This window comes from Dromiciops gliroides, chromosome 5 (genome assembly GCF_019393635.1).
Source record: "Dromiciops gliroides isolate mDroGli1 chromosome 5, mDroGli1.pri, whole genome shotgun sequence".
In the NCBI taxonomy this organism is placed as follows: Eukaryota; Metazoa; Chordata; class Mammalia; order Microbiotheria; family Microbiotheriidae; genus Dromiciops; species Dromiciops gliroides.
The window spans coordinates 208,540,251-208,564,492 of NC_057865.1; the positions used below are offsets into that span (position 1 = coordinate 208,540,251).

At 37.2% G+C, this 24,242-nt stretch overlaps 2 protein-coding genes across 3 annotated transcripts in view; one reads left to right on the forward strand and one right to left on the reverse strand.

The window, feature by feature from the left end:
- GXYLT1 (glucoside xylosyltransferase 1) overlaps positions 1–24,242 on the reverse strand; it is a 71,207-nt gene that overhangs the window by 40,164 nt on the left and 6,801 nt on the right. The window contains exon 2 of one of the 2 annotated variants that reach the window (XM_043968642.1): positions 16,914–17,009. The exons of the other annotated variant lie outside the window; for it this stretch is intronic. Coding sequence (XP_043824577.1) covers positions 16,914–17,009 — 96 coding nt within the window. The remainder of the gene's footprint in view (positions 1–16,913; positions 17,010–24,242) is intronic. 2 annotated transcript variants of the gene reach the window in all.
- Positions 15,277–15,600, forward strand: LOC122729671 (60S ribosomal protein L36-like). The gene has a single exon (XM_043968644.1). The coding sequence runs from the start codon at positions 15,277–15,279 to the stop codon at positions 15,598–15,600; it is 324 nt and encodes a 107-aa protein (XP_043824579.1).

The window sequence follows — 24,242 nt, forward strand, 5'->3', positions numbered from 1 at the left end:
ACAGTTTAGGAAAATGAAGCAAATAGAGGTTAATTGACTTGCCCAGGGTCAGACAGCTACTAAGTAACTGAGGCTGGACTTGAACTCCGGTCTTCCTTATTCCATGCCCAAAACTCCATTCCATTATAAGCTACCTCTGAAGAACAATTAATTTCAATAATACATGAGCTTGGGGCAGCTAGGTGGCGCAGTGGATAGAGCACCAGCCCTGGAGTCAGGAGGACCTGAGTTCAAATCCGGCCTCAGACACTTAACACTTACTAGCTGTGTGACCCTGCAAGTCACTTAACCCCAACTGCCTCACCAAAAAAAAAAAAACTAAATAAATAATAATAATACATGAGCTTTATGTAAGAAAAAAGAAAGGATCCCACACTATTCATTCTATGATATTTGTATCCATGGTTTTGAAAACTAAACCAGGGAGAAACAAAGCAAAGAAAGAAAACTATGAACCAAAATCCCTAAAGAATAACACATACATATTAAATAAAATATTAGCAAAAGAAGTAAAATAAGTTATTCAGAAGTCTATTACCAGGTTGAATTTACAGGGTAATTTCAAAATAAAGGAAAGCAGGTAATACTAATAATAAAATAAATTAAAATTATATAATTATAACCATCATGTGGGCGAAAAAACTTTTGGCAAAAGTCAACACCCATTTCCGAAAAAAACATTAAAAAATACAGGCATAGGGGCAGTTAGGTGGCACAATAGATAGAGCACTGGTCCTGGATTCGGGAGGACCTGAGTTCAAATCTGGCTTCAGACACTTGACACTGACTAGCTGTGTGACCCTGGGCAAGTCACTTAACCCTCACTGCCCTGCAAAACAAAAAAAAACAACCAGGCATAAATAAAAAATTCTGCAAAGAGTAAAAACAAAGGGTCAACATCATCCATACTAGAGAAATACTACAGGACCATCTAATGAGAACAGAGGTAAAGCAAAGACATTCATCATCACCACTATTATTTGAAGGAGTGCTAAAAATGCACCAAATCATAAGATAAGAAAAAGAAATCGAGGGAATGAGCTTAGGCACATTAGAAACAAAACTGTTGCTTACTGCAAACAATTTGATGATTCTGAGAAGCCCAAAGATTCAAGTAAAAATTAACTGAAACAATAACTTCAGAAAATTTGCAGGATTTAAAATAAATCCATATAAATTATGAGCATTTCTATGTATAATCTACAAAAATCTGGCAAGAAGAGGTAAAAAGAGGAATTCTATTTGAAATAACTATTGAAGGGGCAGCTAGGTGGCGCAGTGGATAGAGCACCGGCCTTGGAGTCAGGAGGACCTGAGGTCAAATCCAATTGCCTCACTACAAAAACAAAAACAAAACAAAAAGTGAAATAACTATTGAGTTTATAAAATATTTTGGAGTCTAGCACATAGAAATAATATGAATACAATTACAAAATATCTTTTAGGAAATAAAAACAAACTCAGGTAATGAGAGGTATACGCACACAATGAGCACAATAAAAAATGACAATAATTATTCAAGTGTTATGTCAATAAAAATATTAAAGGAGGACTTTATGGAGAGAGAAAAAATGCAATTCATCTGAAGAAATAAGTCAATAATCTCAAGGGAAATAATGAATAAAAATAAGCAAGGGGAGCTAAACAGTACCAGATTTTAAACTATACTACAAAGCATCAAATCAAATTGCTAATTGTTGTAACTAGTTTTAAGTTAATTCTCTGGGGTTCTCATATTATTTGTGAAGATTGGTAGTTTTATTTCCTTATTGACTACTTGTATTTCTCCAGTTACTCTTCCTTGTTTTATTGCTTTTAAAGTTTTGAATTCCAAATTCTATCCTTTCACCCTCCTAAACTCCCTACTTCCTGAAGCGGTAAGTAATCAGATATTGGTTATACATGTGCAGTTATGAAAAGCATTTCCATATCAGTCATTTTGTATAAGAAATCTCAAATAAATGGGTGGAGCCGAGATGGCGGAAAGGAATAAGCAAGCTGCCTGAGCTCTCCTTCTGTTCCCTCAAAAAGAACATTAAATCAAGCCTCTGGATGGATTCTGAAACTACAGAACTTGCAAAGAGACAGAGAGACACAATCTTCCAACCAGAGATAATTTAGAAGACTTCAGGAAAGGTCGGTCTGACTCGGGCAAAAGGGAGGCACACCGCAAGGCACCAGCCCAGCACTGAGGGGGTCGGGGCAATTCAGCAGGAAGCTGCTGGCCACAGCCCAACAACTGAGGCCCCTGTATCCTGGCTCAAAAATCTGGTGGCCCAGCAGGACAGTGGAAAAACCTACTTGCACCAGCCAAGAGGACAAGTTGCCAGCTGGAGGGCCACAAACAAGATAGACATGACTAGGTCCACTGATCCTAGCGCGCTCAGATAGGAAGTGCAGGGCGGGAGAACTGCACACACCATAAAGGCCTTAGTGTGTAAAAAGCCGGTGACATAGCACCTATACCCCTGCACAAGAAGCCCAAAACAGGGACCCTGGTGCCCCCGAGCAGACTATCAACAGGGAAGAAGCAAACACAAACTCAGATGAGGACAATACCCTCAAATTGCCTACACATCAGGAGGGAAGGTGAATTGGTCTCAAGAACAAAAAGCCTTCCTGGAAGAGCTCAAAAAGGACTTTAAAAATCAATTGAGGGGCAGCTAGGTGGCGCAGTGGATCTGTGTGACCCTGGGCAAGTCACTTAACCCCAACTGGCTCACAAAAAAAAAATCAATTGAGAGAGGTAGAAGAAAAAATGGGGAGAGAAATGAAAGCAAAACAAGAAAACTATGAAAAAAAGAATAAGCAGCTTGGAAAAAGGAAACACAAAGATTGACTGCAGAAAACAAATCCTTAAAAAAATCATCTGGGGGCAGCTAGGTGGCGCAGTGGATAAGCACCGGCCCTGGAGTCAGGAGTACCTGAATTCAAATCCGTCCTCAGACACTTAACACTTACTAGCTGTGTAAACCTGGGCAAGCCACTTAACCCCAATTGCCTGAAATTAAAAAAAAAAATCATCCGGTCAAATGGAAAAAAGGTGCATAATCTCACTGAAGAAAACAATGCCTTAAAAATTAAAATTGGACAGTTGGAAGATAAGGAATCCATGAGACACCAGGAATCAGTCAAGCAGAATCAAAAGAATGAAAAAATTGAAGAAAATGTGAAATACCTCATTGGAAAGACAACTGATCTGGAAAACAGATCCAGGTGAGACAATTTGAGAATCATTGGACTGCCTGAAAGCCATGACCAGAAAAAGAATCTAGACACCATATTCCAGGAAATTATTAAGGAGAACTGCCCTGATATCATAGAATCAGAGGATAAAATCATCATTTAAAGAATCAACCGATCACCACCTGAAAGAGACCCCAAAAGGAAAATTCCAAGGAATATTGTAGCCAAATTCCAGAATTATCAGGTGAAGGAGAAAATACTCCAAGCAGCCAGAAAGAAGCAATTTAAATATCATGGAGCCACAGTCAGGATTGCTCAGGACCTGGCAGCTTCAACATTAAAGGACCACAAGGCTTGGAATATGATATTCTGGAAGGCAAAGGAGCTTGGATTGCAGCCAAGAATCTATTACCTAGCAAAAATGTTCACTCTCTTTCAGGGGAAAAGATGAACATCCAATGACACTGGGGACTTTGAATGTTTCCTGATGAAAAGACCAGAACTGAATAGAAAATTCGATCTTAACATACAAGACTCAAGAGAAGATTAAAAAGGTAAACAGAGGGGGAAAAAATAGTTACTCAATTAGGTTAAACTGTTTACATCCCTACACGGGAAGATAATACTCATAACTCTTAAGAATTGTAAATGTATTTGGGCAGAGAGAAGGACTATACACAGAAGGTATAAATATAAATTCTCTTTGATGTGATGATACAAAGAAAATTAAGGGGTTAAAAAGGGAGTCTATGGGGAGGAGAGGAAAGGGGAGGTGGAATGGGGTGAATTACATCATATGAAGGTGAAAAAAAAACCTAGTACACTCATCAGAAAAGGCTAAAAGACACACCCAACTGGGTGGAGTAATCTGTTTAATCTGGGCAGTAAATGAGCCTAACACTCATCAGAATTGGCTCAAAGACCTCAAGCTCATTAGAATTGGCTCAAGGAGGGAATAATGTACACACTCAATTGGGTGGAGTAATCTCTCTAACCCTGCAGGAAAATAGGAGAGGATGCAAAGAGAGAGGGGCAAAAGAAGGAAGGGCAGAGTGGGGGAGGGGAAAAACAGAAGCAAATCCCTTTTGAAGAGTGATAGGATGAAAGAAGATGGATAACAGAATAAATATCACGGGGAAGGGAATAGGATGGAAGGGAAACAGTTAACAATAGTAATCATGAAAAAGAGAAAAGGGGGAAAAATTGTACCAAAAAATATTTATAGCAACTCTTGGTGGAGGCTAAGAATGAGAATCAAGGGAATGTCCATCAATTGAGGAATGATGGGAAAAGCTGTGTTATATGATTGTAGTGGAATGGTCTTGTGCTACAGGAAATGACAAACAGGATGATCCCCTAAAAACCTTGAAAGACTAATGGACATTGATGTATAGTGAAGTGAGCAGAGCTGAGGACATTGTACATAGTGACAGCAGTATTGTTCAATAAGCAATTGTGAATGACTTAACTACTCTCAGCAGTGCAATGATCCAAGACAATCCCAAGGAACTAATGAGGAAGCTTACTATTCACCCCTATAGAAAGAACTGATAAAAAGAACACTTGTGGATTGTACATATATAACCTGATTGCAATCTTGTGAAGGGGGGAGGAAAGGGAGGGAGGGAGAAAAATTTGGAACTCTAAATCTTATGAAAATGAATGCTGAAAACTACCCTTATATGTAAATGGAAAATAAAATAAATGTTTGTTGCTAAAAAAAAAAAAAGAATCAGAAGGAAAAAAAAAGCAGGGGTAGCAATCCTTATCTCAGACAAAGCAGAGGCAAAAATAGATCTCATTAAAAGAGATAAGGAAGGAAACTACATCTTGCTAAAAGGTACTATAGATAATGAAGTAATATCAATATTAAATATGTATGCGCCAAGTGGTATAGCATCCAGATTCTTAGAGGAGAAGTTAAATGAGTTACAAGAGGAATTAGACAGTAATACTATACTGGTGGGGGATCTGAATCTCCCTCTCTCAGAATTACATACATCTAGCCGAAAAATAAATAAGAAATAAGTGAAAGAGGTGAATAGATTACTAGAAAAGTTATTAGGGCACAAAAACATCATAGTCAAATGTAGAAAGGCAGAAATAGTAAATGCATCCTTCTCAGATCATGGTGCAATAAAAATTACATGTAAGAAAGAGCCATGGAAAGTAGAATGAAAATCAATTGGAAACTAAATAATTTCATTCCAAAGAATGAATCGGTCAAACAACAAATCACAGAAAGAATCAATAACTTTATCCAAGAGAATGACAATAATGACACAACATACCAAAATCTATGGGATGCAGCCAAAGCAGTGCTTAGGGAAAAATTTATAGCTCTAACTGCTTACATGAATAAAAAAGAGAAAGAGGAGATCAATGAATTGGGCATGCAACTTAAAAAGCTAGAAAGAGAACAAAATAGAAATGCCCTGGGACAGCTAGATGGCACAGTGGATAGAGCACTGGCCCTGGAGTCAGGAGTACCTGAGTTCAAATCCGGCCTCAGACACTTAATACAGAGCTAGCTGTGTGACCCTGGGCAAGTCACTTAACCCCAACTGCTTCACTAAAAAAAAAAAAAAGAAATGCCCAATTAGATACTAAACTAGAAATCCTGAAAATTAAAGGAGAAAGGGGCAGCTAGGTGGCGCAGTGGATAGAGCACCAGCCCTGGATTCAGGAGGACCTGAGTTCAAATCCGGCCTCAGACACTTAACACTTACTAGCTGTGTGACCCTGGGCAAGTCACTTAACCCCAATTGCCTCACTAAAAAAAAAAAAATTAAAGGAGAAATTAATAAGATTGAAAGCAAGAAAACTATAGAATTAATCAATAAAACTAAGAGCTGGTTTTATGAAAAAACCAATACAATAGATAAAATATTGGTTAATTTGATTTAAAAAAAGAAAGAAGAAAACCAAATTACCAGTATCAAAAATGAAAAGGGTGATGTTGCCACCAATGAAATGGAAATTAAATCAATAATTAGGAATTATTTTGCCCAACTGTATGCCAATAAATTTGACAATCTAAATGAAATGGATGAATATTTACAAAAATACAAACTGCTCAGGTTAACTGAAGACGAAATAAAATCCTTAACCCATATTAGAAAAAGAAATTGAACAAGCCATTAATGAACTCCCTAAGAAAAAATCCCCAGGGCCAGATGGGTTTACAGGTGAAAAAAAATAAATAAAATACTTTATTAAAAAAAAGAAATTTCAAATCAAAGTGGAAAAATAGTATGCTTCAGTCTACATTAATCAATATCAATTCTTTTTCTGGAGGTGAATGGTACGCTTCATTAGTACATTGGGATTGTCTTGGATCATTGTATTGCTGAGAATAGTTAAGTAATTCAAAGTTTTTCATCAAACACTATTGCTGTTACTGAATATAATGTTCTCCTGGTTCACTACACATTATCCATACATCAATTACATACATTTATACAACTATATACATCCATTATACATCAATATACATCCTGTTTCACTTTACTATACATAAATTCATACTTATACTATACTATACATACGTTTTTCCAGGTTTTTCTGAAATCATCCCGCTTGTCATTTCTTATAACACAATAATATTCCATTACAATCATATACTACAGCTTCTTTAGTCATTCCCCAATTGATGGGCATTCCTTTGATTGCCAATTCTCAACCACCACAAAAAGAGCTGCTATAACTATTTTTGTACAAATATGTCTTTTTCTCTTTTGGGGGATGTATTTGGAACATAAACATAGCAGTGAATATTGCTGGATCAAAGGGTATGCACAGTTCTATAGCCCTTTGGGCACAGTTACAAATTGCTCTCCAGAATGGACAGAAAAATTATCTCTGCTCAGACCATCCTCAGCCTTTGGATATCTAGACAAAAGAATACGCCTCCACCCAAACTTGAGTATAATACAATCAACTTCCTTCCCTTAGATTCAATTCCTTGCAAGTAGGGTAGGGCTATGACCAAGATGAGAAGAGTTAATGCAGTCTTTCTGAGAAAAAAATGAACTTTTAAAAAGAAGAATTTAAAAGAAGGGGAGAGCCTCTTAATCTCCCTAAGACATTAGTTATTAAACAAATGGTCATGGAAATAGAAGAAAAATTAATTGAAAAATGAAATAATCTAATTCTAAAGAATAAACAGGTCACATGTACAAAAATATTTATAGCTGCTCTTTCTGTGGTGGCAATAAATTGGAAACTGAGGGGATGCCCATCATTTGGGGAAGGGCTGAACAAGTTGTGATATATGAATGTAACAGAATACTATAGTACTGTAAAAAATGATAAGCAGGCATATTTCAGAAAAACCAGGAAAGACTTACTTGAACTGATGCTGAGTAAAGTGAACAGAACCAAGAGAACATTGTACACAGTAGCAGTAACATCATGTGATGATCAACTGTGATAGATTTAGCAATATAGCAATCTCAGCAATACATTGATCCAAGACAATTCCAAAAGACTCATGGAAAATGCTCTCCACATCCAGAAAAAGAACTATGGGGTCTGAATGTAGACTGAAACATACTATTTTCACTCCTTTTGTTTTTTCTTTCTAGTGATTTTTCCCTTTTGTTCTGATTCTTCTTTCACAACATGACTAAAGTGGAAATATTACATGACTGTAATATTTGCTGAGGAAGAAAAATTGAGAAATCAAAATCTTACAAAAATGAATGTTGAAAATATTACATGCAATTGAAACATTTTTAAAACACTATTAAAATAACAAGAAAGAATAAATAGGTCAAAGAACAAACAAAAGAAACATTGAATAATTTCATTAAAGAAAATCACATAAATGAGGCAACATACCAAAATTTATGGGATGCAGCCAAATCAATACTTAGGGAAAATTTTCCATCTCTAAAATCTTACATTAATAAAATGAGAAAAAGCAGATCAATGAACTGGGTATGCAAGTAAAAAAAAAACTAAAACAAAAATTAAATCCTAAAACACTAAATTAATTAGAAATACTGGACTTATGGTGCCAAGATGGCAGAATAAGGAAGGAACCCTCTGAAGCCCTCCCAAATCCCGCTCCAAACAACTAAAAACTTAGAATTAATCTAGGAGCAGGGAAGCAGCTTAGGAGCCAGGCAGGAAAGGTATATCTTACCAGGGAGGAAAGACCTAAAGCAGCAGCAACATCAGCAGCTCTCATTGCATCCATCCTCACAGCAGGGGTCTACAGGAAGGTTTGAAGCCTCAGGCAATCCATCAGCAAAGCTCCACCCTCCTAAGATCCAGAAGCCCCTTGGCAAGTGAGCAGTCTGTGCTATACAGCAAGGGCCCATCCCATTTACCCCACACCCAGCACAAGCCACCAGGAAGGACTTGACCCCACTGCTGACCAGTACTAAAGCACCACCCCAAAACTGGCCAACAGAGAAATTCCACCCCTGGGACCTACGAGCAGAGAGATTCTGTTTTCACAGGAACCAAGCAGCAAGGCATCACACATGGAGCAGACCAGCAATAAGATCCTTTCTTCAGGGCCAGTCACCAGAAAGAGTGTTACTACAGTAACCCAGTAGCAAGGCCCTACCCCTGGATCCACCAGAAGGGAAGCTTAGCATACAGAGAAAGCAAGCAACTGTAAGCCCTGAAACTAAGTGAAAGCCAGCAGTAAAACCCAGAGCCCAAGCACAAAAGCTTGGGACAGTGTGGGATTAGAGTCCAACTCTCATGTAAAAACACCAAGTCACCAAAAAAGGCAGAAATATGAGCAAAAACCAAAACAAAACAAAAACTTGACTACAGAGAGTTACTATGGTGATAGGGAGGATTAAGGCAAACTTAGAAGAGAATAATAGTGTGAAAATGGCAACATATAAAGCCTAAAAGAAAAATGTAATTTGGTCTTAGGCCCAAAAAAGAATTGCTAGAAGACCTTAAAAAGGAATTTTAAAAGCAAATTAGAGAAGTAGAAGAAAAACTAGGAATAGAAATGAGAGTACTTCAAGTGAATCATGAAAAAAGAGCCAATAGCATGGGAAAAGCTATACAAAAATTTACTGAGAAAACTCCCTAAAAAACAGAATTGGCCAAATGAAAAAGGAAGTACAAAAGCTTACTGAAAAACCTAATTCTTGAAAAATGAAAATAGAGGACAGCTAGGTGGTGCAGTGGATAGAACACTGGCCCTGGATTCAGAAGGACCTGAGTTCAAATTCGGCCTCAGACACTTGACACTTACTAGCTGTATGACCCTGGGCAAGTCACTTAACCCCAACTGCCTCACCAAAAAAAAAAAAAAAAAAAAAGAAAAGAAAAGAAAAGAAAAATGAAAATAGAAGAGTAGAAACTAATGACTCAATAACACATCAAGAAATGCTAAAATTTTTAAAATAGAAGAAAATGTGAAATTTTTCATTGCAAAAACAACTGACTTAGAAAGCAGATGCAGAGGGGCAGCTGGGTGGTGCAGTGAATAAAGCACCAGCCCTGGATTCAGGAGGACCTGAATTCAAATCCGGCCTCAGACACTTGACACTTACTAGCTGTGTGACTTCGCGCAAGTCACTTAACCCTCACTGCCCCCAAAACAACAACAAATAAAAAAAAAACAAAAAGAGAAAATAGATGCAGGAGAGATAATATAAGAATTTTTGGACTACCTGGAAGCTATGATTTAAAAAAAAAAATCCTGAACAATCTTTCAAGAAATTATCCTTTAGTTCTTCCAGATGAATTTTGTTATTTTTTCTAGCTCTATAAAATAATTTTTAGGTAGCCTGATTGGCATCACACTGAATAAGTAAATTAATCTAGGTAGAATTGTCATTTTTATTATATTAGCTCAGCCTATTCATGAGTAATTGATATTTTTATTTAGATCTGATTTTATTTGTGTGAAAAGTGTTTTGTAATTGTGTTCATAGAGTTACTGGAAGTGTCTCGGCAGGTAGACTCCCAAATATTTTATTTTATTTTATTTTTTGTGGGGCAATGGGGGTTAAGTGACTTGCCCAGGATCACACAGCTAGCAAGTGTCAAATGTCTGAGGCCAGATTTGAACTCAGGTACCCCTGAATCCAAGGCTGGAGCTTTATCTACTGCGCCACCTAGCTGCCCCCTCTACAATTACTTTAAATGGAATTTTTCTTTCTATCTGCTGAGCTTTGTTGGTCATGTATAGAAATGATGATTATTTATGTAGATTTATTTTATATCTTGCAACTTTGCTAAAGTTATTAATTTTTTCAAGCAGTTTTTTAGTTGATTCACTAGGATTCTCTAGGTATACCATCATATCATCTGCCATATCATCCTTCCTTGTCTATTCTAATTCAATTTCTTTTTCTTCTCTTATCCTAAAGAATCAACTAAAAAACTACTTGAAACAACTTTAGCAAAGCTGCAAGATATAAAATAAACCCACATAAATCATCAACATTTCTATATATGACCAATGAAGCCCAGCAGCAACACAAAGAAAGAGAAATTCATTTAAAATAACTAGACAAAAGGGGGCAACTAGGTGGCGCAGTGCATAGAGCACCGGCCCTGGAGTCAGTTGTACTTGAGTTCAAATCCGGCCTCAGACACTTAACACTTACTAGCTGTGTGACCCTGGGCAAGTCACTTAACCCCAACTGCCTCACTAAACCCCCCCCCCCAAAAAAAAACTAGACGATATAAAATATTGAGGAGTCTACCTGCCAAGGCAAACCCAGGAATTTATGAACACAATTACAAAACACTTTTCTTCCTTTAATTTTTTCCAGTTACATGTAAAAATAGTTTTCAACACTCATTTTCACAAGTTTTTGAATTCCAAATTTTTCTCCCTTTCTCCTTTCCCTCCCACCTCCCAAAGCCAGCAAGCAATCTGATTTATATATGTACAATTATGTTAAACATATTGCCACATCTGTTATTCTGTGAAAGAAGAATCACAACAAAAGAGAAAAAACCTCAAGAAAAAACAAACAAAAAAACAAGTGAAAAAAGTATGCTTAGATCTGCATTCAGACTCCATAGCTCTTTTTCTGGATGTGGAAGACATTTTCCATGATGATTCTGTAGTAGCGAATTTGATGTGGGATGTAATTTGGGGTCAAATTGATTGTGAGTAGTCCCAAAAGAATTACAAGACTCAGTGACTCAGTTTCCCAAGTTTTATTGCAATACTGTGGGTGACCACAGGGAGAAAACCAGAATAGTGGAAAGGTATCTCTCAAATAGTGAAAGAAAAGACAGTTATATTTATAGTATAGATAAATTGATTATCAGTCTCTCCACCTTGGGGAGGTATAAGGGAGGGCCTGTCCTACACATTATAATATTCTCCACCTAGGGCTGTTACAAGGGAGGGCTTATCCTAATTTGGAGTTCCTGGGGTCCTAAGTCAACCCCCGAGGTGGGTACCTTTTTCAGTGGAGGTGTGTTTTGGGGGTTTACACGTCATAAGGTGAATCTGGGGACAAATTTGGCCTTTTCTGCGCATGTCTCTTTCTGATTCCCATGGCTAGTTTCAAAATACAATCATTTTTCTTTAGATTTTCTATAGCCTTGTCTTTTCCTTTATTGTTATTTTGACCTGAACCATTTTGGTCCGTTATGGATGCTAATCACTGTGGGTAAGAGAACCTAGCATTTTGACTTGTAAATTTTCCATTAACTGGGATCTAACTCTCTTTTGGAGCTAATATCTGAATTAGAGCTTGGATCTTAGGTTTTTCTATTAACCCTTTTTTTCAACTCCTACATCAGATTTAATTGATCAAACTGATCATGAGGCATCCCAAAAGAATTATAAGACTCAGTTTCCTAATTTTTATTAGAATACTGTGAGGCCACAGGGAGATACCAAGGAGATAAGTGTCTCAAACAGGGGGAAGAAGAAGAGTTATATTTATAGTGAGAAAAGTAGGTTATCTCCTCATTATCTTAATTTCCTCCTTAAGGAGGTACATGGGAGGTCTTATCCTAATTTGGACTTCCTAGGTTCCTAAGATATCCTCCAAGGAGGGTATCTTTTTTACTAGGGGTGTATTTTGGGGGTTTAAACCTCATAAGGTGAACCTAAGGACACATTTGGTCTTCTCTGCACATGTTCATAAAGACGTGCTTAAACTTGTCAAAGCCAGAGGGTCTCCGTGTTTATGATATCTCTTTACTTAAGATCTGATTTCTAGATATTCTTTCATCTTAGGAATATTAATGGTTATTAATAGTTATTGGTCCCTGGTGACTGTCTCTGTTGATAGTAAGGGTTCAAAGGGGCTTGAACCCTCTTCGTTACTGTACTGTTGATGGTAACACAAACCTTAGTCTCTCTGTTAACCCTTTTCGGTACTACTGATCTTCGGTTATCTGTTAACCCCCTTTTAGCTACACTTGATAGGTTATCTATTAGCCCCTTTTAGAGCTTGGGTTAGAGCTCAGATCTTAGGTTGTCTCTTAACCCTTGTTAGTCTTTTCCATCAAGTCTTTTGAAATTGTCTTGGATTATTGCATTGCTGAGAAGAGCTAACTAAGTCTGTATGATGATCATCACACAATGTTGCTGTTACTATGTACAGTCTTCTCTTGGTTCTGATCACTTCACTCAGTATCAGTTCATGTAAGTCTTTCTAGGTTACAAAACTCTTTTCACACAAAGTCAGATCTAAACAAATAGAAAAATATCAATTGCTCATGGGTATAATATAATAAAAATTATCATTCTACCTAAATTAATTTACTTATTCAGTGCCATCCCAATCAAACTACCAAAAATTATTTTATAGAGATGGAAAAATAATGACAAAATTCATCTAGAAGAACAAAGGGTCAAGAATATCATAAAGCAGCAACCATCCAAACTATTTGGCTAAGAAATGGAGTGGTGGATCAGGTTAGACACACAAAACACAGAAGTGAATGAATATAGCAAACTATTTTTTACTAAACCCAAAGACTTCAGCTTCTGAGATAAGAAATCACCATTTGACAAAAAAAGCTGGGAAAACTGAAAAATAGCATAGCATCTTACACTGTATACCAAAATAAAGTCAAAATGATGCAGACATAAACAGTGATACCATAGGCAAATTAGAAGAGGAAGGAACAGTTTTCCTGTCAGATCTATGGAAAGAGAAAGAATTTATAACCAAAGATGAGATTATGAAATTATGAAATGCAAAATGGATCATTTTGATTACATTAAATTTAAAAGGTTTTGCACAAACAAAAACAATGCAACCAAGACTAAAAGGAAAACAGAAAACTGGGAAACAATTTTTATAGCCAGTGTTTCTTATAAGGGCCTCATTTCTATGTGAGAAAATAATTATGAATAATGAATTTCCTGAGGGGACCCAGAGATATGTTTCAGTCCTCTCCCCATCCCCACTCCCACCCCACTCCAGAAAGTCCAGTTCTTGAAGAACTCCAGTTCTTGTCTGGGATAAGCCCAAAGGAACAAAATAATTGGAGAATGATTCTTTTGTCTAGCTCAGTAAACTGATGGGATTGAACCACACTTAGATACTGGACTTCACCTTTGCCCTTCAGGGAGAGTTTCTTCCATTAGGTAATAGTTCATTTTAATTTGGACCACCCTCAAGTCACATCAACCAATGGAATTGAATGATGCTAATCAATTAGCTTTGATCAATGTATAATGACCCACCTTTATCCTTTGATAGAGACTACACGAGGGTCACTTTCTTGGCTCCCTTGACTTAATCCCTTAGTTATCTATAGCCATATGAAAAAAATCACTATTGATTAGAGAATTGCAAAGTAAAAGTACTCTGAGGTATCACCTCACACCTATCAGATTGGTCAATATGACAAAAAAGGAAAATGATAAATGTTGAAGAAGATGTGGGAAATTTGGAACACTAATGCATTGTTGGTAGAATTATTAACTAAACTAATCATTCTGGACAACAATTTGGAACTATGTCCAAAAGGCTATAATACTGTGCATACCTTTTGACCCAGCTATGTCTACATCCCAAAGAGATCATAAAAAGGGAGAAGGACAGGGGGGCAGCTAGGTGGCGCAGTGGATAAAGCACTCGCCCTGGATTCAGGAGGACCTGAGTTCAAAGCCGGCCTCAGACACTTGACACTTACTAGCTGTGTGACCCTGGGCAAGTCACTTAACCATCACTGCCCTGCAAAAAAAAAAAAAAAGGGAGAAGGACACACATGTACAAAAATATTTATAGCTGCTCTTCTTGTGGTGGTAAAGAATTAGAATTTGAAGTGATGCTCATTGTGAGGGGAAAAACAATCCTCTTCTCAATAATTCTCAGGAACTCAGTAGCTATGTGACAAAAGCTCTTTCATTTCCTTCTTGTGAACAGGAAACACCCTAGTGTGCAGCTAGTGGGTGTAAAGAAAGGGGACTCGCAGGCCTTGTTCTATACCCTAGTCCCTAACGAGAATGGACCCTCCCCTTTTTCATCATTGGTCCGATTACTCAAGGGTTACAATCTACAAGCAAAAACTAGCTAATCAGAATGCAGTATTCCCACCCCTCTTCTTTGTATGGGTATAACTCAGGAGTGGACCTTGACCTTATACTTCCTTATATGGACACAACTCTGGAGCAGACAGTTATTGAGACCAGGGCTCCTTGAACCATGTGATTTTGTTAGCCTGAGGGGGAGAAGGGGATCTGAGACTTTGGTCCTATAAACAGGTCAGGAGGAGTATGATTGACTGTTATATCCTCACTGAGAGGAGACAGCTACCCATTTTCTCACACTCATCAATTGGGGAATGGCTGAACAACTTGTGGTTTATGAATGTAATGGAATACTATTGTGCTGTAAGAAATGTTGAGCAGGCAGATTTCAGAAAAACCTGACTTACATGAACTGAACAAAGTGAACAGAACCAAGAGAACAATGTACACAGCAACATCATGTGATGATGATCAACTGTGACAGACTTATCTCTTCTCAGTAATGCAATGATCCAAGATAATTTCAAAAGAATCATGATAGATTCATTGCTTCCGGGAGACCCGGAAGTAGAGGTTACATATCCCAGAGTTCAACGCTCTTTCCTTCCTTCTGTTGTGGCTGCTGTTGAGGCTACTATCGCGCCACAGCCATGGCTATCTGCTACCCCATGGCCATGGGTCTCAACAAGGGCCACAAAGTTACCAAGAACGTTTGGAAGCTGCGACACTGCTGCCGCCGTGGATGCCTGACCAAACAAACCAAGTTTGTGAGAGATATGATCCGGGAGGTTTGTGGGTTTGCCCCTTATAAGAGGTGGGCCATGGAATTATTAAAGGTCTCCAAGGATAAGCGAGCCCTAAAATTCATAAAAAAAAAAAAAAGGGTGGGAACTCACATCCGAGCCAAGAGGAAGAGAGAGGAGCTCAGCAATGTCCTGGCTGCCATGAGGAAGGCCGCTGCCAAGAAGGACTAAACCAGACCCTGCCTGCCTTGCCCCTGTTACCCAATAAATTACTCAACAAAGATTTGACAAACAAACAAACAAACAAAAAAGAATCATGATGGAAAACGCACTCCACATCCAGAAAAAGTCTGAATGGAGTTTGAATACAGATCTAAGCATACTATTTTCATTGTTTTTGTTACTTGTTTTTTCTTTTTTTGTAGTTTTTCCCTTTTGTTCTAATTCTTCTTTCACAACATGACTATTGTGGAAATATGTTTAACATGCTTGTAATATAAAACCTATATCAGCTTGCTTGCTGTCTTGAGGAGGGGGAGGAAAGGGAGGGTAGGAGAAAATCTGCGACTGAAAATGTTACAAAGATTAATGTTGAAAACTATCTTTACATGTAATTGGAAAAAATTTTAAAAAAGAAATGCTGGCTTTAGCAATAAGAGAAGAAAAAGAAACTGAAGGAATAAGAATAGGTAATGTGGAAACAAAACTATTACCCTTTGCAGAACTTAGAGAACTGTAGAGAATCAACTAAATAACTTGTTGAAAAAATTTGACCTAATAGAAGACCCTCCCTGAAGGGAAAAGGTGAAGTCCAGTCTCTAGGTGGGGTTTAATCAGTTCACTGAGCTAGACAAAAGAATCAATCTCCAATCTCCATTTCTTTTGTTCCCTTGGGCTAGTCCCAGACAAGATTTGCTGAAGTTCCTGGACTTTCTAGAAAGTCCAGGGGGGGGGTGAGGGACTGAAACTGATCTCTGGGTCCCCCCAAAATTAATTATTAATAATTATTTTCTCCGCACTATCAAACCCCTACCTGCATATCTCTTAGTTGTTTAATCATTTATATATTTTAAAAACTAGTGGTACAGTGCATGGAGCATTGAGCCTAAAGTCAGGAAGGCTCCAAGGAGTTCAAATCTGGTCTCTGAGTTGGGCCTGGGCAATTCACGATTTCCCTGCTGGCCTCAGTTTCTTCATCTATAAAATGGGTATAATAATTGCACCTATCTCCCAGTTTTTGTTAGGATCAAGTGAAGTAATAATGATAAAGCACTTAGCACAGTGCCAAGCACATAATAAGTATACTTCAAATAATGTTTTCTGCATAATAGGAATCAAATATTTGCTGAATATAAAGAGCAAAGAAAAAAAAGAGAATGGAGAGAGCTAAACCAGAAAAATTATTAACTGTACTTTGAATGAAAATGTTAAGTTCCTGGGATACAAAAAACCCCACAACTATCAAAATAATTCCCTTCTGTATTCCTGGTTTTATTATCTGGTCTTACCTACTCTGAGCTACTACTTAAATAATAAATTCCTACCTAAAAGTGGCTTCCCAAAAGCAGTTCATTCCACAAACATCAGAGGGCAGCATCCAATAGGGGTTCCAATAAGAGAGAGACAAATCCTTATTATACCTAACAAAATGAGACAGAAATAAAAGTCTTATAAGAATATTTTCATTTGGTACTTAGAGAATTTAATTAGTAATATAATTATGAATTATTCTTATTTTATAACAGTATGACAAAATTAGGCAACTTAGGTAATTTTTCATAACAGACTGCAGTCTTGAATCCTTAGCAAATTAGCCTAGAAGTACCTGACATTTTATATTTACTTCTTCACAAAATGTCATCAAAATGCAATCAGGCATTTATTATATCAAAAAAATTATCCTAACATTAAATTAATCTTTCTCTGACTTTTAAAAAAGAATTGCCCTGGATTCCCAGCAAAGATGGCTGCCAGAACAAAACAGACCACCCAGGGTCCACATATCTACTCTAGCAAAAATCTGATATTTGTACCATACTGAATAATAGTCAAGAAATTCATTAAGAAATGACTATGCTTAACCCCCATTGCCTAAAAAAAAAAAAAAAAGAAAGAAAGAAATGACTATGGGCAGCTAGGTGGCGCAGCAGATAAAGCACCAGCCCTGGATTCAGGAGGACCTCAATTCAAATCCTACCTCAGACATTTGACAGTTACTAGCTGTGTGACCCTGGGCAAGTCACTCATTGCAATGCAAAGAAAAGAAGAGAAGAGAAAAGAAATGACTATGACTTTTTTGACAACAGAACTGTACAAAAATTCCACCAAAAATCCACAGAAAGGTAGCCCACCAGCAAAGCTAGTATCAGCAAGGCGAACAAAATAACAGCTTCATAGGGTGACCAGAGGCACACATATCCCAAAGGATTGTGCCCAGAAGTAATAAAAGCAAAGGGACCGGGGCAGCTAGGTGGCTCAGTCGATAAAGCACCGGCCCTGGATTCAGGAGTACCTGAGTTCAAATCCGGCCTCAGACACCTGACACTTACTAGCTGTGTGACCTTGGGCAAGTCACTTAACCCTCATTGTCCTGCAAAAAACAAATAAATTAATTAATTTAAAAAAAAAAAAGCAAAGGGACCTTGAAGCTCAAGGAGATCAAAGTGCCAATATTGTCTGAAAGTCACAAAAAGTGGGATCTTGGAAGTCATAGAAAGTACTAGTAACTACTACTACAACATGAAAGCATTCTGCACTCCAGGTCCAAGGCCTCCACAGTTCCTACCGTTCTGCCTTTAGAGGCTACAGAAGGTCCTAAAGATCTATCACTCTGAACCTCAAAAATCTGTGGGACCTAACTTTAGGAGGCAGACCAAGATGATGAGCAACCAGGGAACAAAGGCTAGCACTGCCACAAAGTCCAGTTGTGAGAAGCAGAACTCAGGGATAAATTAAAGACATCAACCAGCATCAAAATTTGTTGTGAATCTGGAGGACCCCCAAAATAAGGCAAAAGTAACTGAAACATCAGCAAGCCAAGATTTCCCCAAAAGGACTATATGAAGAGCACCAAAAAAAAAAAAAAAGAATGGAGCAAAAGATCAAAAACTAAAAACTCAAGGAAATAATTGGAAGGAGAATAAATACCTAGAAAAGTGATAAACCTTATCCAACTAATAGACTCCCAAATAATTAGTACAGACAAAAGAGACAGCAACAAGTATTATAACAAAATCAAAAGGCTGAAAATATAGAACAAAATGGAAAATGTCTGATATTTTTTAAACTGACCTGAAAAACAAGTGAAGGAATCACCAGGCTCACTGAAAACAAAAACAATGGTTGGGGAAAAAAAAGCCTGGATGACATATTTAAAGAAATGATCAATGAAAATTGTTCAGAGGGCAAAGTAAAGATACAAAGAATCCAATGATGATGTCCTGAAAAAAAAAAACCGTTTAAGTACGAAGAATGTCATAGCCCAAATCCAAAGCTCCTAAATCAAAGAAGGAACAATGCAACCATCCAGAAAGAAGTAGTTCAAGTACCAAGGAAAGATAATCAGGATCACAGAAGACCTGGCCACTTCTACTAAAAATCAGAGGAAATGCTATCCAAAAGTCAAATGCTGATTTGGAACCATGCCCAAAAGGCTATAAAACTGCGCATACCCTTTGACCCAGCAATACTACTACTAGGTCTATATCCCAAAGAGAACATAAAAAAGGGAAAAGGACACACATGCACAAAAATATATAGCTTCTCTTTTGTGGTGGCAAAGAATTGGAAATTGAGGGCATACCCATCAATTGGGGAATGACTAAACAAGTTGTGATATATGAATGTAATGAAAGATTATTATGCTGTAAGAAACCATAAGCAGGTTTTCAGAAAAACCTCAAAAGACTTACATGAGTTGATGTTGAGTGAAATGAGCAGAATGAAGAGAACATTGTATACAATATGAATAACACTGTGTGATGATCAGTTATGACAGACTTAGCTCTTCTCAGCAATACAATGATCCAAGACAATGCCAAAAGACTCATGAAGGAAAATGCTCTCTGCATCCAGAAAAAGAACTATAGAATCTGAATGCAAACTGAAGCATACCATTTTCACTTTTGTTGTTGCTTTTTTTGTTGTTTCTTCTTTTGTTGTTTTTTTTTCTGACTCTTCTCTTACAACATGACTAATGTGGAAATATATTTAACATGACCGTAATATATAACCTATATCAGACTGTTAGCTGTCCTTGGGAAGAAGGAGGAAAGGGAGAGTGGGAGAAAAATTTGGAACTCAAAATCTTACAAAAGTGAATTCTAAAAACTATCTTTACATGTAATTTGGGGGAAAAAAAAAAAGGTCTGGTAAAATGTCAAAAGTCAAATGCTTAAAACCAAGAATAACTTACCCTAAAAAACTAGGTATAAATGATCGGGGGCGGGGGGGGGAAGGATTTTTTTTTCCTTTTCTTTTCTTTATTTTTTAAGGTGAGGCAATTGGGGTTAAGTGACTTGCCCAGAGTCACACAAGCTAGTAAGTGTTAAGTGTCTGAGGCCGAATTTGAACTCAGGTCCTCCTGAATCCAGGGCCAGTGCTCTATCCACTGCACCACCTAGCTGCCCCGGGGGAAGGGATTTTTAATGGAATTGAGGACTTTTTCAAGCACTCCTGACAGGAATTTGAACATCAGGAATTCCCTCAGACCTATGAAAATTGGAGTCTCAAATGTATATACATTCCCTAAAACTGAGTGTATCAACACTCATATGAGTTTTTTTGTTTGTTTTTTTTTTGCAGGGCAATGAGGGTTAAGTGAGTTGCCCAAGGTCACACAGCTAGATAGTAAGTGTCAAGTCTCTGAGGCAGGATTTGAACTCAGGTCCTCCTGAATACAGGGCCTGTGCTTTATCCACTGCGCCACCTACCTGCCCCATACACTCATACAAATTTAATGCTCACAGGACGACTCTGGGGGATGAAAGGGAGAAATAAAGAGGGAAATCTGGGTCATGTAAAACAAAAGATAACAAAAGTGTATTTTTTTAAAATGTTTATTTAGGGAAGAATTAGCCATAAATAAAACTAACTTCACCTTCACAGAGTAGAATATGAAGTGGAGAATGTTGGTAGATACAAAGTGATGGACTACATACAGTACTAGTCTAAAAATGAGGAAGATGAATTCGAATCCTGTCACTTAACTTCTCAGCCACAATTTTGCCATCTGAAAAAAGATAGGGTTAGATTTAATGGACACTAAGATTCTTCCAAGCTCTATATGGATAATATAATCAATTATATACTCCTATGATCAGAGACTGGTCAAGAGGAAGAGAAAATAGGTAGAAGCAGACTGCATCAAATAAAGTCAGTAGCACTGAGAATACTCTTTTCTCAATTCTTTAAAAAAAAAAGGCATGGGGAGGGCATAAAAAGGGAAAATAATACAAAAGGATCCATATCCTTTTGAAGGGAAAGACATAATTAATAATCATAACAAAACCTGAATGGGATGAACTCACACAGCACACTGCCTAGCAAAAAACAGGCACTTGATAAATGTTAGGTGACTGACTGATGGAGTGACCCAGAATGTTATTTAAAAGAAACATACTTGAAACAGATACAGTCACACAGAATTAAAATATGGGACTGGATCAAAAGCTATTATGCTACAGGTGAATTTTAAAAAAGCGTAGGGGGCAGTTACGTGGCCCAGTGGATAAAGCACCAGCCCTGGATTCAGGAAGACCTGAGTTCAAATCTGACCTCAGACACTTGACACTTACTAGCTGTGTGACCCTGGGCAAGTCACTTAACCCTCAATGCCCTGGGGGGTAAAAAAAACTTAGGTAGCAGCAAGGTGATAATAAAAACAAATTTGATTAAAAGAGATAAATAAAGACAATACATTATACTAAAGGCATCATAGGCAGTAAATACCTGCCTATGAAATAGAAATGGATAAAAACCAAATAGCAAAGGGGGCAGCTAGGTGGCACAGTGGATAAAGCCCTGGCCCTGGATTCAGGAGGACCTGAGTTCAAATCCGACCTCAGACACTTAAGACTAGCTGTGTGACCCTGGGAAAGTCACTTAACCCTCATTGCTTTGCCCCCCCCCCAAAAAAAAAACAAATGGCAAAGCATTAACCAAATACAGAGAGAAACAGTAAAACTATAAGTTGGGAAACTCAATGTATCCCTTTCAAATCTAGACAAATCTAAGCAAAAGATAAGACACAGCTAGGTGGTACAGTGGATAGAGTACCAGGCATGGAGTCAGGAATATTCAACTTCTTGAGTTCAAATCTGGCCTCAGACAATTATCAGCTGTGTGACCCTGGGCAAGTCACTTAACCCTGTTTGCCTCAGTCTCCTCATCTCTAAAATGAGCTGGAGAATGGCAAACAACTCCACTATCTGCCAAGAAAATGCCAAATGGGATCACAAAGTGTCAAATACAACTGAACAACAACAAAACCGCAAAGATAAACAAGAAAAATAACCTGAATATAATTTTACAACAAATGTGCTAGATCTGGTAAATAAAACAGAATAAAATGGTGCATATGTATCTACACTTATATGTGACATATATAAATATATTATATATTTAGCAATTCAGCTCTCAGCTCTTAATGTCACCTTCACAAAAATTGATCGTATATTAGGGAGGGGAAATGCCTTAAGAACAAATGTAACTGAACAACATTTAACAACCAGAAGAAAATGAAAACAGTATCCAATAATAAGCACTTAAAGAAACTGGAGACTAAATAATTTAATACTAAAGAATCTATGAATCAAAGAACAAATCATAGGAACAAGAGAAAATTTCATCAAAGGAAATAAGAACAAGGAGATGACAGAGCAAAATTTTGGGGATACAGTTAAAGCAATCTGGAAGTGAACACATGAGAAGGAAGAGATCAACAAACTGGGCATGTAACTATGAAAAAAAATTAGAAAGCAAACAAATTCTTTAAAACCTAATTAAGCACCCAAATGAAAATTCTGAAAATCAAAGAGATTGACAAAATTAAAAGAAAAAAAATTGAGTGGATAAAAAACCTGTAAGATTTTTTGAAATCAAAGAAATCAATAAAATATTATCAAGTCTTATTAAAAAAGATTGGTAGCATTGCAAAAAAATTTTTTAGCTCTTCTAACTTTATTTTTTTTAACTAATAAACATTTTTATTTATAGTTTTGAGTTCCAAATTTTATCCCTCCTTTCCACCCTCCCCTCCTTCCTCCCTGAGGCAGCAAGTAATCAGATATGGGTTATTCATGTGCAACCAGCATTGCAATTTTTTTTTTTTTTAGTGAGGCAACCAGGGCCGGTGCTCTATCCACTGCGCCACCTAGCTGCCCCTAAAATCTCTCCTTTTTTTTGGGGGGGGGGTGAGGCAATTGGGGTTAAGTGACTTGCCCAGGGTCACACAGCTAGTGTTAAATGTCTGAGGCCGGATTCGAACTCAGGTATTCCTGAATCCAGGGCCCGTGCTCTATCCACTGCACCATCTAGCTGCCCCGAGCATTGCAAATTTTTAAAGTAGAATTCACAAAAAACAATTATTAGAACCTATTTTGCCTATTTGACAACAAAACTGTCAACTTAAATAAAATGATCTGCTATGAAAAATTTAAACTACTGAAGTTTACAAAGGAAAATTTAAATAATCCAATCTCAGAAAAATTGAACTAGTAAAAAAAAAAACCCTTCTGACCACCTCCCCCAAAAATTCAAGGACCACATACATAAAAGGGGGATTGTATCAAAAAATCAAAGAACAAGTAATCCCAATATTGTATAAGCTGTTTGCTAAAATAGGAAAAAAGATCTTATTCTTTCTATGACACAAATGCGGTATTTTATAAAAATACTTTTTACTTATGTTTTCTGTTTCTTATATCCCTCTTCTTACCCCTCACTGAAAGACTTCCCCCCAGGGTAGGGTTTATACCAAGGGGAATAAAATCAACATAATTGGTCAATCCATCAAGAAAATACAAAAATGGGCAGCTAGGTGGCGCAGGATTCAGGAGTACCTGAGTTCAAATCTGGCCTCAGACACTTGACACTTACTAGCTGTGTGACCCTGGGCAAGTCACTTAACCCTCATTGCCCCACCAAAAACAAAAGAAAGAAGAAAGTACAAAAAGATATACAAAGTATGTATGTGGTCCTCCTCTCTCCACAAAGGTAGGGGATGTCTTCACATCTCTTCATTCAAGCCCCTGTTGAACTTTATAATTCTGTTACATTTACTCTTGATTTTTTGGGCATCATTTTTTAATTTACATTGTAGTTACTGTGCATATTGATTTCCTAGCCCTGCTTACTTCACTCTGCATCAATTAATACAGATCTTTCCATGATTTTTTGAATTAATCACATGTATTGTTTTTTACACTACAGTAGTATTCCATTACATTCATGTATCACAATTTGTTTAGCCATTTTCCAATGAATGGGAATCTCCTTTGTTTCCAATTCTTAGCTATCACAAAAAAAAGTCCTATTATAATATTTTGGTATATGTATGGAATTATTTCTTGCCAACAGACTCCTTTGAGGTATAAGATCAGTAACAGAGTCTCTGATTGAAAAGGTATGAACATTTTAGCTACTTTGGCTGTTTAATTCTAAATTACTTTACAAAATGTTCATACCACTTCAGAACTCTACTAACAATATATTAATGCACCTAACCACAACTCTTCCAAAATGGTTGTAATTTTTGAGTTGTTTGATTTGCATTCTTCTTATTATAAATGAATTGGAGCATATTTTTTGCTTGTAATAAATATTTTTATTTTTGGTTTGAGTTCCAATTTTTATCCCTCTTTCCCATCCTCCCT

What these genes read in the sequence shown, in the direction of transcription:
- LOC122729671 (XM_043968644.1), top strand. Translation starts at nt 15,277, where the DNA reads ATGGCTATCTGCTACCCCATGGCCATGGGTCTCAACAAGGGCCACAAA.